General features: G+C 36.9%; 1 protein-coding gene across 1 annotated transcript in view; it reads right to left on the bottom strand.

Annotated features, from left to right (window-relative positions):
* PTPRD (protein tyrosine phosphatase receptor type D) overlaps positions 1–17,611 on the bottom strand; it is a 322,903-nt gene that overhangs the window by 127,014 nt on the left and 178,278 nt on the right. The window contains exons 20-22 of the mRNA XM_065879889.1: positions 17,266–17,356; positions 11,943–12,152; positions 4,691–4,851 (exon numbers count right to left, since the gene is read on the bottom strand). Of these exons, the coding sequence (XP_065735961.1) occupies positions 4,691–4,851; positions 11,943–12,152; positions 17,266–17,356 (462 nt within the window). The remainder of the gene's footprint in view (positions 1–4,690; positions 4,852–11,942; positions 12,153–17,265; positions 17,357–17,611) is intronic.

Here is a 17,611-nt window from a genome sequence, read left to right as displayed (position 1 = left end):
TACACACCCATATTGCTGGAGGATCTGGCTTTAAGGCAATCCAGTCCATTTCTTTTCAAAAATACAAAGTCCACATTTAAATTGTACAAACACACACATACAAAGTGAATAATGAAAATGATATCAAACACACAGGTTCTTCTTTTTATTCTTAAAATAATTTAGCTGGTTGCACCAGGCTTGTAAAAATTCCTACCAATGTTCTCAGCTTGCTTAGTTTTAATCCGTGAGGTCATCAGTCAATCAGTTGTAGGAAAATCTATTCCTCTGAGAGGAAGAGAAATACCTAGTGAACTGCCAGTTCTGTATACGAAAAGGCTGTTGAATATGAGGATGAACCAGTGCATGGCGTGCGCTTCACTCCCTCTGCCACAGCGACGTCAGCCTTACTGCACACGTGGGTACAGAGCTGGTACCAACCAATATCTAAGTTTGAAATCTTTGGGAAGTGGTGTATTAAAAATTACAGGCTGAGGGTTTTATTACAGCTCTTGCCAGTCAAGATGAACGTGTGATAATCAGTGATGGAGTAAACAAGAGGAGGGAACTGAGTGTATCACTATTGGACTTGTGTAAATTTGATTATTCAGTAGCCCCCTGTACCATGCACTCTACCGGGCACAAGGAATACAATGAGGAATAAGACGGAGTCCTTGACCTACAGTTTAGTGGGGGGAGAAAGCCAAGAAAATGGGCAATGGCAGTGATGGCGTAGGTTCTATAATATAGAGAAGTAGAAAGTGCTCTAAGAGCGTACAGCAGGGGACCCTAAGGCAGCCTGAACTGGTACAGCCCAGAGGACAGGAGGAGGACAGTCACTCAGAAAGGCTTTCATTTAGTAAGTGGATCTTAGCTTAGCTTATTTCTAAAAGGTGAGTTAGGTTTTGCCAGGCCAGGAGGAGTGGAGTGAGAGGAAAGGCATTGCCCAGAGCGGAGGGGCGTGGCAGCCTATTTCTTCATAGCATCTCAGAATAAATAGTCTGGACTGCATTGCTTTCCTTTGATAACACCTTGGAAATATACGTAGGGTTGATACAAAAAGAAGACTTAAAGAGGCAGAGCCCACAGGGAGCCAATGTTGGATCTGGGAAAAGGTGAAAAAGCTGAAGTCTGTATTTTAGTCACAGCTACCTCATGGTCTTCACACATAAACTAAACATCTTGGGGGTGGGGATGGAAATTATTTACTCTCTACAGTGTCCACTCACATTAGACTGAATTTGGTCTAGACCATGCCTTAGCGCTTTCCAACCTCCTAATCCTTTTTTTTTTTTTTTTCCTTCCATACTACACGGTAAATACTTCTCAGCCATCTTGAAATGCTTTTCGTAGTCAGTCAGGTTAACATTTTATTTTAAGAATATTTTCTCTAGGAATAATTCCTGGACAGTTTTAGAACTAGCGACTGAAAAGCCTTACATGCGTAGCAGATGTGCAGGGTAGATGAACATCAAAGAGCATTCAATTGCTTTATGGATTCTTTTTTCTCTGTAGGGGAGGCTAGATGAAGGGCACCATGGAGTCATTTAGAAGACTTACACATGCACTGGAGGCAGAAATAATATAGTATTAATTATGTTACTTGGGTTTTTTTTTAGGTTCTCAGATTAAAAAAGGTCAATTATCTAATCTACATACTTATTTTCTAAAAGTGAAGAAACCGAGGCCAGGAGTGGTAGCATGACTTTCTACCCCATAGAGCCAGCTAGTCACAGAGCTGGGACTTGAACTCAGGTTTCTTGCTTCCTAGTTTAGTATTTTTCTAAACTTTGCTACCTCTTCTCTCTGCAGTTTAAATTGTTAAATCATTGTATGTATCACATATAGAGTACCGGATTTCCAAAAATTCCTAGGGCAAGGAAATTAACACTAAAGACCTACCAAACACGTTTTCCTATTCTGATGGCCCTTTAGGCCATCAATGACATGTTTTGTCATTGATTATCAATATATTATAGTTTTCAAATGATTAAATTTAAAACAGAGTCAAGTGAATAGAATGTGAAAGTGTGCTCTTCCATATTAACATAATTAATAGGGATAAGTCTCAAAGTCTCCTCAGAGAGCTCAGTGAAATGTATTTGTTTACATGGACGAAGCATTACAAGTAGTCTTGTAAACAGGTGTGTATTACACCAGGATATATGTGAGTCACCAATATTTTATACTCATTCCCTACTCAAAGTATTATTTGCACACAGGAAGTGAAATACTTTAAAAGTAATAATGCTGATAATAATAATACATTCCATTCTGAGTCATTACCAGTGACCTATGTATAAACTGAAAGGCACCTAAAAAGAGGGATGTAGTGTGTTTGTTTGTTATGTAATTTTCTTTGCTCAGAATCCAAGCTATTAAAGACACTATTCATTGCCTACAGAAGATTTCCTCTTGAACTGTTTCATGATAATCAGGAAGGACATTGTTGGGTCTACTTGAATTTCAAGTCAGGAATGTTCTCTACTGCTGAAGCAAGCATTTCTATTTCAGAAATGCTTCATGGGCTTTCAGATGGTTAGCTAAATATACTTAGCATTCGAGGATGTGTGCATTTCCCAACAATTGCATTAGACGATGCTTACATATGCACACACTGAAATGCAACTTCAACAGTCATAAAAATCTTTAAATATGATGCCTCTTTTTGCAGGATTAGGAAAAATTATAACTGAGTTTATTTTTTTCAAGCACGTGTGGATAAAGAAAACTTTAAAAGGATTTCTAGCGGGTTGGCCAAAAAGTTCGCTCGGGGTTTTCCAGATGAAAGTCGCGAGCGAACTTTTTGGCCAACGCACGCATGACTTAACGATAGCCGGATAGATCCACCACTTAAGAAGAGGTAAGCATCTTGTTCATTTTGAGTAACCACACAATGTCACGTGATATGATCTAGAAATGCAACTGTCAGTCAGCCACCAGTTGTTTTCTGGTCTGACTCCCACAGCAGGATGTTACCACTTAAATAAATGTTTCACAGAAAACAATTAGAATTCTATTTTTACTTTTTTCTTCTTGTATTCTCTTCTGGTAATAAGTGCGGTACCTGGACAGCAAAGCTGTTGCTTGGACTCGGACTCACATAGGATCTCTTACTGTTCGGGAGTATGTGGGACCTCGCACTTCCTGCCCTTTAACTCTTACATAAGAGAGAAGGGATCAAATACAACAGCACACTGATAAGATACAGACTGGGATGGGAAGATTGAAACCATCAACTAAGATGTTTGGGCCTGTCAAGCACTTGCTTTTTCAGCTATTATTTTATGGCGTGGACAATTTGAGTGATGGCAGTGACCGGGAAGAATAATGATGGATTTATTTTTTTTAATTCTAGAAAGGATAGGCGATTTAATGGGCTATGGTATGAACTTCTTTAACTAACTTGTCCTTTTTTTTCTCAACTCTGGAATAGAATGGAATACAGCCTCATAAGAGAGAGTTTTTCAAGGGAGAAGGTGTCTGTCTTGCAAAGTATGTTTTTGAGTCAAAAGAAGAGCTTATGAAAAAAGAGCTATTCCAAGAACATAAGAACGAAGGAATGCAGGTAGGAATAATTAATGTAAACCCAATGAAGGGAGATACACGGGTGGGAAAAAGAGATAATGAAAATAAGATGTCTTGTCAGATTAAACATGTGAGCAAGCATCAAAATGAAGACATTCTCATCTAATTTTGAAGGTCAAGGTTAAGTGAGGGAAGAAGAGAGAAAAACTATCTTGCAGTAGAAGGAAGAGAGTAACTTCCACAGTGGCATTCCGACAGATGACACACTACAAAGGAAACACAGATTAAAGGTTCACGAAAATAAAATTTGGAATGGAAGGAAAGAAAAATTGATATAAAGGGAGAGAGAGAATTCAGTCATTCTACATGTTTAAGAGAGCAGATGTTAATTGTTAAAATTTTATACATTATTATATTTTTTAGGTCAGAAAGGATTAAGGGGAAGAAGAATTACTCACGTCTTCTATCCAACTGCTTAAGCAGTGACCTAGGGGAAGAAATCTTGCTTATGTGTAATGGAGGCAGAAATGGGATTGACAAGAGTGGATCAGAAAACATGGGTAAATGTGGGTTATTTGCATCGCACCTGTGGTCAGACACTAAGTCATATTGATACGTGGGGGTATCGAGACTAAGGTTATATTTTTTCTAAAGGAGAATGGTAACTTGCATTTCCTCTCGGACACAAATGGGAAAGGGAAAAGTTCATCCTCTTCCTATCTTTTCTTTCTTTGCTCTTCAATTTTTAGCCACTTTTGCTAACTTTTGAAAATAGCCACGGGGGTGGGGGGAGGGCAGGGGATCTCAGCCAACAGGCAAGTTAGTTAGACTTACGAAATGGACACAAATGTGCCAACTTGATCTAAAACAATCCAGTGTGAGCTTCCTCGGGACTATCTGCTTGTGAATGTAGTAACATCTCAGCTGTCATGCAAAGCGCTCATTCTGCGTAAGTAAGTGAGTAGCTCAGAAGATGGAGGTTGGGATCTATGCCTGCTGGGCAACAGAGTCTATACCACACGGTGAATGAGATTTTAAATAGCTGAGTCTTTACGTTTTGTTCTAACACTAATGGCCACCGTTTTGTCCAGTGATTATTGGAAGTATTTCTACTAAGATCAACCACACGATGACCCTAGAAGGATAATAAAGTCTTTGCAATAGAAATATGGGGCAAACCTACCTTTTATAAAGAAGAATAGCTATGACAATGCAGATGATAAAGACCACTGCAAGGACAGGACCTACAACCCAGATCAAGCCTTCTTCTTCATCTGTGATTGGCTGTGGATCCAAATCCATTGACACAACAGGATCAGAGTAAGGGCTGGTTGCATACATCTTCTGAGGAAAAACAGAATCTATGTTAGTTAGTTATAAAATAATGCCTTTCTAGAAAGTAAGTATCTTGAGCATTAGAACATCGTGGATTTGACAATAAGTGTGTAAAATAAAAAAAGAGGGGAGAGAAAGGCAGAAAAAAGAGGTTTTTGTAGTCGAAATTTCCTTTAAAGTACTTTACAATAAAATCATTTTTGATGGTATAAGTTACTCCATAGATACTTCTTCACTGGGATCTATATGTGGCATATTAAATGATCTTATGAAGTATAAGTACCAGTCAATTAAGCGGTCACAAAATGTTCAACGAGCATTTACATTGTGCCAATGTGTTACTGTTACATGCGATGCGAAAAATACAAAATATTATAGTTCCAGCCATTAAGATATCATCACTCACTCAGTTGAGACCAAATTACAAGAAAGTAAACATTTATACAGCAATTATCAGTATTGCATTAAATTATGTAAGTAGTCCTACGTACTGCACCTGTCCAGTGTTCAAATTATAGGTGCAACACGCATGAAAGTGATAATGATATGGCTTTTTAGAAGATAACATTTTGAGAACTTACTTAAAAGGATTTAGCATAGCTATTTAATTTTATTATAGTACTGCTCAGAGGTTGGTATAACAGAAAAGGAAAACCTTAAATACACTGTTTGTGGGAATGTAAACTGGTACAGCCATCATAGAACACAGTATGTTGGTTCCTCCAAACATTAGAAATAAAAGTACAATAAAAGTACCATATGACAAATCCCACTCCTGGGTACATAGCCAAAGGAAAGGAAATCACTGTCTCAAAGAGATACCTGTGTCCTCTGCAGTATATTCACAATATCTAACACATGGAAGCAACATAAGTTTCTTTTTATGGATGAATGGATAAACGTGGTTGTCTATATACACAGATAGATAGATACATACACACACAATGGAACATTATTCAGCCATTAGAAGGAGAACAAAAGGAGAAAATCCTGCCATCCGCGATGACATGGATGAATCTGGAGAGCTTTATGCTAAGTGAAATAAGCCAGACAGAGAAAGACATCTATTGTATGGTTACAAGAAGAATGAGTTCTGAAAATCTAAAGTGCAGCAAGGTGACTATAGTGAGTGACACAGAATGGTATACCTGAAAGTTTCTGAGAGTAGATCTTAAACAAACATTCTTACCATACACACAAAACATACACACGAAACAGTTAAGTTTCTTGATCTTGGTAATCACAGAGTCTGTGTATACAGAACTATATAAAATCATCACATTGTGCATTTTAAATATGTGCCACTATATTTGGCAATTATTCCTCAATAAAGCTGCAAAGATATATATACATATATATATATATATATATGGAAAGTCACTTGGTGAATGAAGGGACTGCATATGCATGAATTGTTTCTGTAATATCTTGTTTTGTTCTGTCCTATTTTAGACTCGCTCAGAAAAATATTCTCGTGACTCTGCCTCTCTTTAAAATACTATTTTTCCCACTAGAGACCAGTCCACATTCACGAGCTGCCCCACATGTCTTGAGAACAAACAGCTCACAGCTCAATAACAAAAAAAAACAAACAACCCAGTTAAAAAAACAAACAACCCAATTAAAAACTGGGCAGAAGACCTAAATAGACATCTTTCCAAAGAAGACATACAGATGGCTAAAAGGCACACGAAAAGAGGCTCAACATCACTAATTATTAGAGATGCAAATGAAAACTACACAATGAGGTGTCACCACACACGGGTCCGAATGGCCATCTTCAAAAAGTCTACAAATGCTGGAGAGGGTGTGGAGAAAAGGGAACCCTCCTAGACTGTTGATGAGAATGTAAATTGGTACAGCCACTATGGAGAACAGTAGGGAGGTTCCTTAAAAAACTAAAACTAGGACTACCATATGACCCAGCAACCCCACTACTGGGCATATACCCCGAGAAAACCATAATTCAAAAGGACACGTGCACATGTGGATGATCCTCAGGTCCATCCACCCCCTTTCCAGTCTCACACAACCACATTTCTCATTACCTCATTCATGTTCCCCCAAACCGTATCAAGAATTTCTTCCTTCCTCTAACAGTCTCCACTGCTGCTAGAGTTATCCTAAACTGCATCCGTAAAACCTTCAAGAGGCTCTCTAGGGATTCCTAAATAAAAGCTAGACATCTTAGCACGATTCTTAAGGGCCTCCAACAATTTTGTTTGAAGCTTTCTTACCACATGTAACATGTTCCATCACAATAGACTTCTTGCTGCTGCTACCAAAATGCTCTATTCTCTCTACTTTAACCCTCTCACAAGTTCCACGACATTTAGCTCCCGCAATCTGACTCCAAGGCCTCCCTTAAATTTTGCCTCCATTGAAGCTGCCTCCCCTTAACTGGAAATAATCGGTCATTTCACAAAATGTAGGTAAAAGTCATTTTAACAATTTGAAGTTATTTGTTTCTTAATGGTAGTGGCCAGGCTCTGTTTTGGTTTTTCATTTGTGTACATGCCTTATCTTCTTTAATGAAACTATAAACTCCTTGAAGGTACACATTTATATACAGTTTGTATGCTTAAAGCAGCAAGTACAGAACTTTGCATTTAGTGGGTTCCCAGAAAATCTCTGTTGAATAAAAGAAAATGCTCATTTTTTTTCAAATGGCTGACATTATTAAAGCACGAGAGAGTATACTCATTTTTCCACTATCGGTAAATATGTTTAATTATTTTCAGTCTGCATTTTTAAACAATTAGCGCATATATTCTGACTTTAAGTAGGACAAACTCAGCAGTCAATCTGGAGAACACATGCCCACCAAATGCCTGTATGCTATTCTCTCTTTCCATTTTCCTCACTATGTCCAGGAAAGAGATTGAGCAGACTTTCGGATTTTCTAATGCATCTAAAGAATACAAAAACTCAATATGTTTCTAACCTTCTTAGGGGCTGATTTACAAAAAAAACAAACAAAAAAGATATGTACAGTGTAAGGATTTACACAAAGGGCTTAGCAAATACACTCTATGTGCAAGAAACATGATTCTTTTATATAATTAATTGTTTGTTTTGGTTTAAATTTTCCCCTTTCCATTTTGTAGGTCACACTCAAATTGTTTGGGAGACTTAAGTAAGCAAAACTCTCTGATTTGAAATTCTTTACCAAGAGCCTTTGAGATAATAATCTTGGTTAGCCAAGATGGAAATCTAAGCAGAGGTTTTTCCCAAAGTACATAGATTTCCAACCCAAATCAGGAAACAGAGACATGTGAAAATGAAAAGAAAACAAAACAGTAAAATGATATCAGCCTTATGAAAAGGAGAATTTGTTCAGTATGTGGGAGTAATGGAAAAGATTAAACGTTGGGTCATTCTAAACCAGTCCTTTGATATTCTTCATGAGGCCGTTAATTGGGGAAAAGCTCAATGTCTTTGGGGGGGGGAAGGGGGATATTTTCTGTATGCAAATTATCATCCCACCCTTGGAGTGGTTAGCCACCTTACCAATCACTCTTGAAAATCTGAGGTTTACAAAAGACTGTATCACTACGAGCATTATACTAGCTGGGTAAAAGTCTATAAATGCTGGCATGAACACACATAGGAAACGTAAAGGAAATACTGTTAGCTTTGAGAGCGATGTTGAAAAAGATGATGGGAGAAAAGGGGCAACTTAGACAACACATATTTGGGAAGAGATCCTAATTATATAATTAATGAAACAGTGAGATGACATAATAAGGGAAGAGGTAAACTATTCATCAGTGGTGATACGTTTCAACACTAGTTGAAATGTCTGTTAGAAACCAGAGTCTCTGACAGTGCGTGATCTGACGAGATTCCATTTTTGCTGGATTCTCTGATCTATCTCAGTGCTCTGAACGTGCTTTCGGAAACATCCTAAAGCTATTTAAAGAAAATTTCTTTCAAATATCTAAAAGTCATTAAAAAAAAGGATAAGATGGTTCCAACATTCCATTCCCTTGATGTTCTGCCTTAAAACCTTCAACTAGGAAGGGAAAGCATATCCGTGCATTAAAATTCCAGGAAGCCCATCACTTTGTTTTCAAATGACATCCTGTGCACACACACACACAAAAACCAGGCAGAAAGGCTGCCTCTGTGTTTTGATTTTCCACGAGGGAATTCCTTCAGTCATTTGAAGAGAAGCCCCACTGTACACGCTAACACCTGATGTGGAGAAATCTTTGATATCTCTCAGACTTCCTATACCGGGGAAGGGACTGGCTCTATCTAGTTGCCACACCTGTCAGTTTTAAGCCCCATTAGAAAGGTATAGTTTTGAATATGTATATTAAATGTTAATGTGAACCGCCACTTCAAAATCTGCCTCCCTCCCATCTACAATTTCTCGCCCTCTCTCTCTCTCCCTCTCCCTCTCTCTCTGTTTTTAACATTCAAAGGAACTGATGCGCAGAACGACAATAAGAGCAAGATGAATTACATAAAAGAAGACAACTCATTATTTAGAGGACCTTAGGAATTCTCTGTTTTGTTGAATTGTTTTCTAACTTTCTTGGCTTTTCACTGATAAAGTCCCTGGTAAATTGCTATAATTTAAAACCCAGGCTGTGCTTGCCTTTTCCTAGATAGAACTTCCCTTGAATCTGGGCAGAAAGCACTATGGGTTCACTGGTAGTTATAGGAGAATAAAATACATACAATCACCCCCCCCATCAATATTTTCAAATACTTGGAAATTAACTATGTTTAATCTCAGAGCTTGTTAGTTACTGTTGTAATCACACAGGCTAAGATCTACTAAGTATTATGCAACATACCTAATATTAAATATATATTTGAAAACAGTCATTTTAAGAGGGTGAGGAAGGAGACGAGCAATGATGGCTGTCACCCTCCTATCCAGATGTGGGTCACATCAAAAGGTCTTAAGAACCATGCCCCTATAAAAAGCATCCAAATGGGAAAGAAAGAAGTAAAACTGTCATTATATGCAGATGACAAGTACTATATATAGAAAACCCTCAAGTCTCCACCAAAAATATTATTAGAACTAGCAAATACATTCAGTAAAGTTGCAGGTTACAAGATTAACATACAGAAATCTTGCTTTTCTATACACTAATAATGAACTATCAGAAAGAGAAAGCAAGAAAACAATCCTGTTTAAAATTGCATCAAAAAGAATAAAATATCTAGGAATAAACTTAACCAAGGAGGTGAAAGACCTATACTCTGAAAACTATAAAACACTGATGAAGAAATCTGAAAATGATAAAAAGAAATGGGAAGACATTCCATGTTCTTGGATTGGAAGAATTAATATCGTAAAATGTCCATACTGCACAAGGCAATCTACAGATTTAATGCAATCCCTATCAAATTACCCATCGCATTTTTCACAGATCAAAAACAACACTAAAATTTATATGGAACCACAAAAGATTCTGAAAAGCCAAAACCATATTGAGAGAAAAAGAACTAAGCTCGAGGAATCATGCTCCCTGACTTCAGACTATACTGTGAAGCTACAGTAATCAAAATACTATGGTACTGGCACAAAAACAGACACACAGATCAGTGGAAAAGAATGGAGGCTCTAGAAATAAACCCATGCATCTATGGTCAATTATTCTACTACAGAGGAGGCAAGAATATACAATGGAGAACAGACAGTCTTTTCAACAAGTGGTGCTGGGAAAGCTGGACAGCTACCTGTAAAAGAATGAGATTAGAACATTCCCTCACACCATGTACAAAATAAACTCAAAATGGATTAAAGACCTAAATGTAAGGCCTGAAACCATAAAACTCCTAGAAGAGAGCATAGGCAGAACATTCTTTGACATAAATTGTAGCAATTTTTTTTTTTTGGATCTCCTAAGGCAAAAGAAATAAAAGCAACAAACAAAAAATGGACCTAATTAAACTTAAAAGCTTTTGCACAGCAAAGGAAACCATCAACAAAGCAAAAAGATAACCTACTGAATGGGAGAAAAATATCTGCAAATGATGTGACCAATAAGGGCTTAATATCCAAAATATATAAACAGCTCATACAACTCAATATCAAAAAACCAGACAACCCAATTAAAAATGTGTAGAAGTCCTGAATAGACATTTTTCGAAAGAAGACATACAGACAACAGGCATGTGAAAGGACGCTCAACATCTCTAACCGTCCGAGAAATACCCATCAAAACCACAATGAGATATCACCTTAAACCTGCCAGAATGGCTATCAAAAAGACCACAAATAACAAATGTTAGCGAGGATGTGGAATAAAGGGAACCCTTGTACACTGTTGGTGGGAATGTAAATTGGTGCAGCCACTATGGGACACAGTATGGAGGTTCCTCAAAAAACTAAAAATAGAACTACCATATGATCCAGCAGTCCTACTCCTGAGTATGTATCTGAAGAAAATAAAAACGCTCGTTTGAAAACATACAGGTACCCCAATGTTCATAGCAGCATGATTTACAATAGTCAAGATATGGAAACCACCCAAGTGTCCATTAACAGATGAATGAATAAAGAAAATGTACATATATGCAATGGGATATTACTCAGCCGTAAAAAAAGAATTACGCTATTTGCAACAACATGGATGAACCTAGAGAGAATTATGCTTAGTGAAATAAGTCAGAAAAAGACAAATACTGTATCACATCACTTATATGTGGAATCTAAAAAATAAAACAAACCAATGTGTATAACAAAACAGAAACAGACTCACAAAGAACAAACTAGCGGTTACCAGTGGGGAGTGGGTTAGGACAAGAGACGGGTGTGGGATTAAGAGATACAAATGCCAAAACAAAAACCAAACAACAAAAAGAACCATGCCCTATCAATTTGGCACTTCATAAACTAGATGTCCATCTAAATTTCCTGTCATTAGGGACACAGCCTTACTTGTAAAAATCTCAAGCAGATTACTCAGCAGTGTTCAAAGAGTAGGCAGCCTGTTACCACATCTAAGTTAGCGAAATCTCTTGAGAAATCATTAGGGTGCATGTACCTATGTATTCCCAAATAACCAAATTCTGGTGAAAAATGTATAAGAATACCATAGGAAATTAGATGGATGCCATCACAATTAACTTACAGACTCTGCGTGTTCCATCACTGCTAACACAAAGAAGACATATTCTTGACCACTTTGGAGTTGCTTGTTTGTAAATCCACCATAATGCTTTTCATCCCCCAGGGTGAACTCAGTGGGAAGGACATCAAAGTGAGCGGCAATATATGGCTTCAATTCAACTTCTCTCCCATAACGGATGCTTCTGCGTTTCCTAGATATCTCTTTAAGCAGCTTAAGGAAAAAAAGTGGGAAACAGAGAAAGAAATGTAAACAACAATAATAACCCAACTTAATGACAATTTAATGGGAGAAATTAACTCAGGGCTGGGAACAACCCAAATACAGTGTGTCCACAATATGCGTAGTATGTCAGCATTACTAACTCTCAGTCTCTCTGTCTTCCAAAGGTAAGGGACTGAATTGCAATTGCAAGGCTCAGGCTGTAAACACTGGACGATTAGATCCTTTACTGGTAGTTCACATCACTGTCCACTCTAATGAAATCCTCTCAAAGGACAAGAATGCATTATAACTTGTCTGTGGAAAAAAATCAGCTTGATTCACAAAAGCCCGTTATGTGGGCTTTATCACTTATTATTAAACAAGCAGTACCCTCAGATAAAGCCATCAAAACGTTCAACGACCAACTTTTTGGAGAGATTAGTACCATTTTAGATTACTTTTAGTAATGAGATAGCTTGTATGATGTATATCCCCTCAAATCAGCAGAAACAGAATCTGATGACCAATTTTTAATTGACATTTTAAATAGACATGGTCACTTATTTAACGATTTCTGGCTTGACTTGGTTCCTTGATTAACCATTTGGGATAAAATGGTAAAATTCCTTGCATTTATCATGGCACCGAGTTTTTCTGGAGCTAATAGCTCTCTGGAGATGTTGAATTATCTTGCCGGGCAATAAAGGCAGGGTAGAGAAAAAATAATTTTAATATTACACTGAAGAAAACAAACATAAACATGTACACACAGAAATCCTTCACGTATTTCTAAAAGAAAAAAGTACAAATTGTGGTTTGATACTCTGTTGCTTTGCATTCACTCTTTTATTAGGAGAAACTCATGTTAATGATATTTCATGACAATTTCAAAATGATGTTTAAGTTATCTCTGTCTGCTTCCATTAAATATTGGTATTTTATAGGGCTTAACAGAGAAAAAGACGTTTATAGCAGTCTGAGATGCCTTTTGATGTAAGGGACAACTTAACTGGTGTTTTGAAAGAATTCTGATTTGTTTTACTATCTCTATAGAAAAGACTATCTGAGAGCCTGGTGCAATGAAGGCCAGGCTTCTGTAATAATAACGGCTGCAGACTGTATATATGGCAAATACCAAATCCTTAGGTTAGGAACCTGATGGTAAACTACAGTCTCTTCAACACAGAATGTACATGTGCTCAGCTGGTCAAAATTATAACTTAAAAAATGTAAAAAAATCACCCTCTTGGTTATATAGATAATTTGTGCCCATGTTATTGAATACTTAAAATGTTCTCAAATTTTCTGTTACGTCTGAGTTTCTTGATACAATTAAAATTACATGAAATGTAAGTTCTTTTATAAAAACCACAGCAGAACTTGTTTAGCAAATTTGGACCATCTGATGATACATTCAGGTAGACTGATCAATTATGGACCAACTGAGTTATAATAAAGCAAGTCCAGAAACTTAGCACTATCTTTCAATCCTGTTGTCACATTTAGGTCTTATAATTGATGATAATGACAATAATGCTTTTCTTTGTTAACCAATTCCTAGGTGCCAGGCACCGTTCTCAGGAGACTAAATAGGGCTTAGCTCATTTACTCATAAAAACTCTATGAAATAAGTTATCATTATCCCCATTTTATAAATGAGGCAACTGAGGCAGAATAGAAAGTGACAATAGTGGATTCAATTGGTGAAATAAAATGAAATTACATGTAAGAGATTTTTTCCAACCATAATTTTATTTACTTAATGGCTGCACAATACCAAAGAAACGTAATTGCAACATTTAGGCTAAACTAATAATGTTAACTCTTTTAACTCAGTCTATACTTAAATATGTAATTTTCGTGCATCTGCTTTCATTAACACAGATAAATGCGTACTTAGATGTCTTTTTCCTAGATTCTTTTAACATGTATTTTTAAAATTCTGATGTAAATATTTAAGATATACTTGAAAAGTCACTACATAGGTTATTGCTGATATGTAGTCATTTATGGGCCATTACTTAGAGAAGGACAAATGAAGTGCAGAAGAGCCGAAAAGCTTTCTGAAGTTGGTTAATCAGAAACATTTACCATCAGTTGTTTATGCAACTGTGTCCCCTCTTCTGCTTCACCGATCAAACCCTACCTTGATTTTATTCATATTTCAGATGTAGGCAGGCAACTGTCATAATTCATCCATATCACTGTCATCCCTATGAGTACCTTTTGCTAGGGTTTCTTTAGAAGACTTCGAGGAAGTACTTTAACAGATTTTAGTGTTTTGGTGCTCCTTAGACCCAATGCTGCCATTCATTAAGGTCAAACCTGGAACATCAACCCTGGCCCTGTAGCTTGCTCTAATCTCTGTAGGATGCTCCCTGTGTTATACTTTAAATGGGTCAAGTGTGCTCAGGTGACACTGAAGTGAGCCAGTATGTTGAAGTTCCCACCACAAATGACCACATTATTTTACAGCAAGCCTTTGACGTACAATGCGATGAAAAGCTTACGATGTATTACAAGACCTTCCCTGAATTAAATATAACTAACATTTTAGGAGTCATTCTGTCCAGAATTCATTTTGACTATCAATGTCTGCTCTGCCCAGGCTGACCCTGACAACTAAGAGTTCCAGTCTATGAATTTATTATGTGAAGATTATCCCCAGACAAAGGATAAATGAGCTCAGAAGATAATATCGAGAGTGACTCTGTGTAGAAAGCCTCTTTCCATTTTTTATGGGCCTAGGTGTAAGGCATACATGTGGAAATCCCCTTAGGCTACCATTCTATTTGATGATTGGGGTTTCAACGATTTGAATTATAGGCCTTTCTAAAAAATCACTTGGTCAAATACATTTAAGAGAGGAACACTGCTTTGTCAAACCTGGCAGTACCAAGCTCTAGATAAAATTACTACGGTGATTTTATTATCCATGGTAGAAAAAAAAATACCTGTCTGGAGGGATCAGAAACTGAATGGGTAAGCACAAAGTGAGGCCGTAGCCTACTTTCATTTGTTCCCCTCCACAATAGTTACAAGATGTATTGGAGGTTTCTAGAAGATATATCAAGGGCTTTAGTTTTTTATCAGAAATAATTTTCATTTTCCAGTCAATGCATATCTTATTTCTTCCACCATTAATTCTACAATGTGGTCTCAATTATATCAGTAAGAAAAGTGGGAAAGAACCCATCCTGACCCCAAAATTTTGAATTAATAAATGTTCTTTATCAAACTATTATACAGATTAATGCACTACAATTTGTGGGATGATTAAAATGACCCTTTGTTATGGGAATCAGCAGCAGAGACCCATAGAATGTAATTGCAAGAAAGTTCAATGTCATAGAGCTCTATACTTTAATCCATTAGAACTGATGTGCATTTTGGAGGTTGAAACCTAGCTGTAAAAGAGAATCAGCTTCCTATTACTTACAACCAAATGGCTCCACTTCTAAGCAAAGCTTTTTTTTTTTTTTTTTTTTTGAAGGATTTTTGGCTTGGATGTTAATTCCTTGAAAACTTTTTTTTTTTTTTTAATAGGTAGAAAGATTCATAGATTTTACAAGCTGCCTTTGCATTTTAAATCCAGTTCCAACTGAATTCTGCATTTCGGCTGAGAACTGATTAAAATAATGAAGAATATGTCAGGATTAACTGATCAGTCAGTTGCAGGTAAAACATGCCTGGTTTAGAGACCAGCTAGCTCATCAAATCGCATATTCAGATGTACGCCTCTGACATCATAAAAAATGATTTTGTTCCTTTATTTTCAGCAGAAAAAAAAAAAGTAAAATTTATAACAAATTACTTGACAGCATGATTGAAATGTGTCTCATTTTATAATCCTTCAGTGCTCGTCTAATCACTAAGCGGTGACACAAAAGCATAGTCCTAACCTTGAACTCATCTCCCTTTCTGAACTTGATCAAGTTTGACTCAGATAAATGAAGTGGTTGATGACGAAACATACTTCTAGGGATGACACATGTCTGTCAAAAGAAGCTAACAGCCCTGCTCTCGAGATCACAGTCTCCTTAGTGCAGACGTATATGAAATAAACATCACTTCCCTGTAATGCAGTGAGGGAATTTCTGCTTTTCCTTGCTTCGTATGCACTAATTTGAGGGACAGAAAATACCTAAAAATAACAGGTTGGGTTATAAGATATAGAACATGTTGTAAATAAATCCAATCAATTAAAATCTCATATTTCCCCCAATGGGGGCCTTTTTTATTTGACTTCTGAACTGATTCAATCTAGGATCATGTTAAAATTGTAAAGTCTCTCCTGTATAGTATTTCACAGAAGGTGAAGCCCAGCCATTAACCTGCTGTGGCCCTCTAGGGATCTGGCTTAACACTTTTGAGCACAGTTTTCTCATCCAAATATAAGTATGTCAAAATTAGATCTTGTTCTATATATATACTATGTATTTACTTAAAAAAAATGTTCTTTTTGCAAAAAAGAGTACCAAGGTACCTATTGTTAATGTAAGATTTTAGAAATTAATAGTATTTAATATTTGCTCTGTATTTCTTGCTCAGCTCAAAATTCTGTGATTTGTTTTATTTGCCCCTGAAGCTCATGCATTTTTGATTCTGATCTCTTACAAAACATAGAATAAAGCAAATATGTGCTAACCAGCACAATTCTGTCAGAAATTGGTCAAGAACACATAGCAGGTCAAGTGTTGAACTCTGGTGCAAACTGCAACTTAGCATTTTTAACAGCCTCAGCTACCACTGCACTGACGAAGCATACCTTGGAATTCATAGCAATAGTGATTAAGTCTTTGCTGACAATTCACTTCACCTTCCACACCTCTGCATCATGTTTTACAAGGGGCACGGGGCAAAATCTTAAAGCCAACAAAGATCAGATAGGTTGTAAGCTTTACAACAGCTTAATGTCTTTTAATTAAATCAAAAAGCTCTTTGTTCGGACCCCAAGAGGTTAACACACCTGTGGCAGTGAACCTTCTGAGTAGCCAGCTGACCAGCCAGCCATGTAGGAGTCAGCACCCAGATTAGATGCTGAAAGGTCTCCATAGAGAGGAGAGGGCTATTTTAAAAATTAAATAACTAATGAACGGCACAGCCCGAAACACATAGTTACCTCATCTAATTCCATTTCATCTGGACTCTCCCATGGCTTGATAAATTTCCCACGAGATTTCTTCAAAGGCACAATTATTATGTAGTAACCCCTGCACAAGAATAGATAGACAAAAATAAGGTTAGTTCGGAGGGAAAAGAAAATGGATATATCCTTAAATCTTCCACAGACCTGAAGATTGAGACTGAAGGCAAATTATGGATATGGAGTGACTTGTCCATCAATGGCAAATAACCACCTGTTTGTTCAGTTTTAAAAACAACATGGGTAGACATTTATGTGTGACTTCAGTGATCTTGTATGGTAATATCACCATGGTTGACTGACCTTTATTAGGTATCATAAA

The sequence above is a fragment of the Phocoena phocoena genome, chromosome 6, assembly GCF_963924675.1.
Source record: "Phocoena phocoena chromosome 6, mPhoPho1.1, whole genome shotgun sequence".
Lineage (NCBI taxonomy): Eukaryota > Metazoa > Chordata > Mammalia > Artiodactyla > Phocoenidae > Phocoena > Phocoena phocoena.
This window is presented reverse-complemented; position numbering and strand designations above follow the sequence as displayed.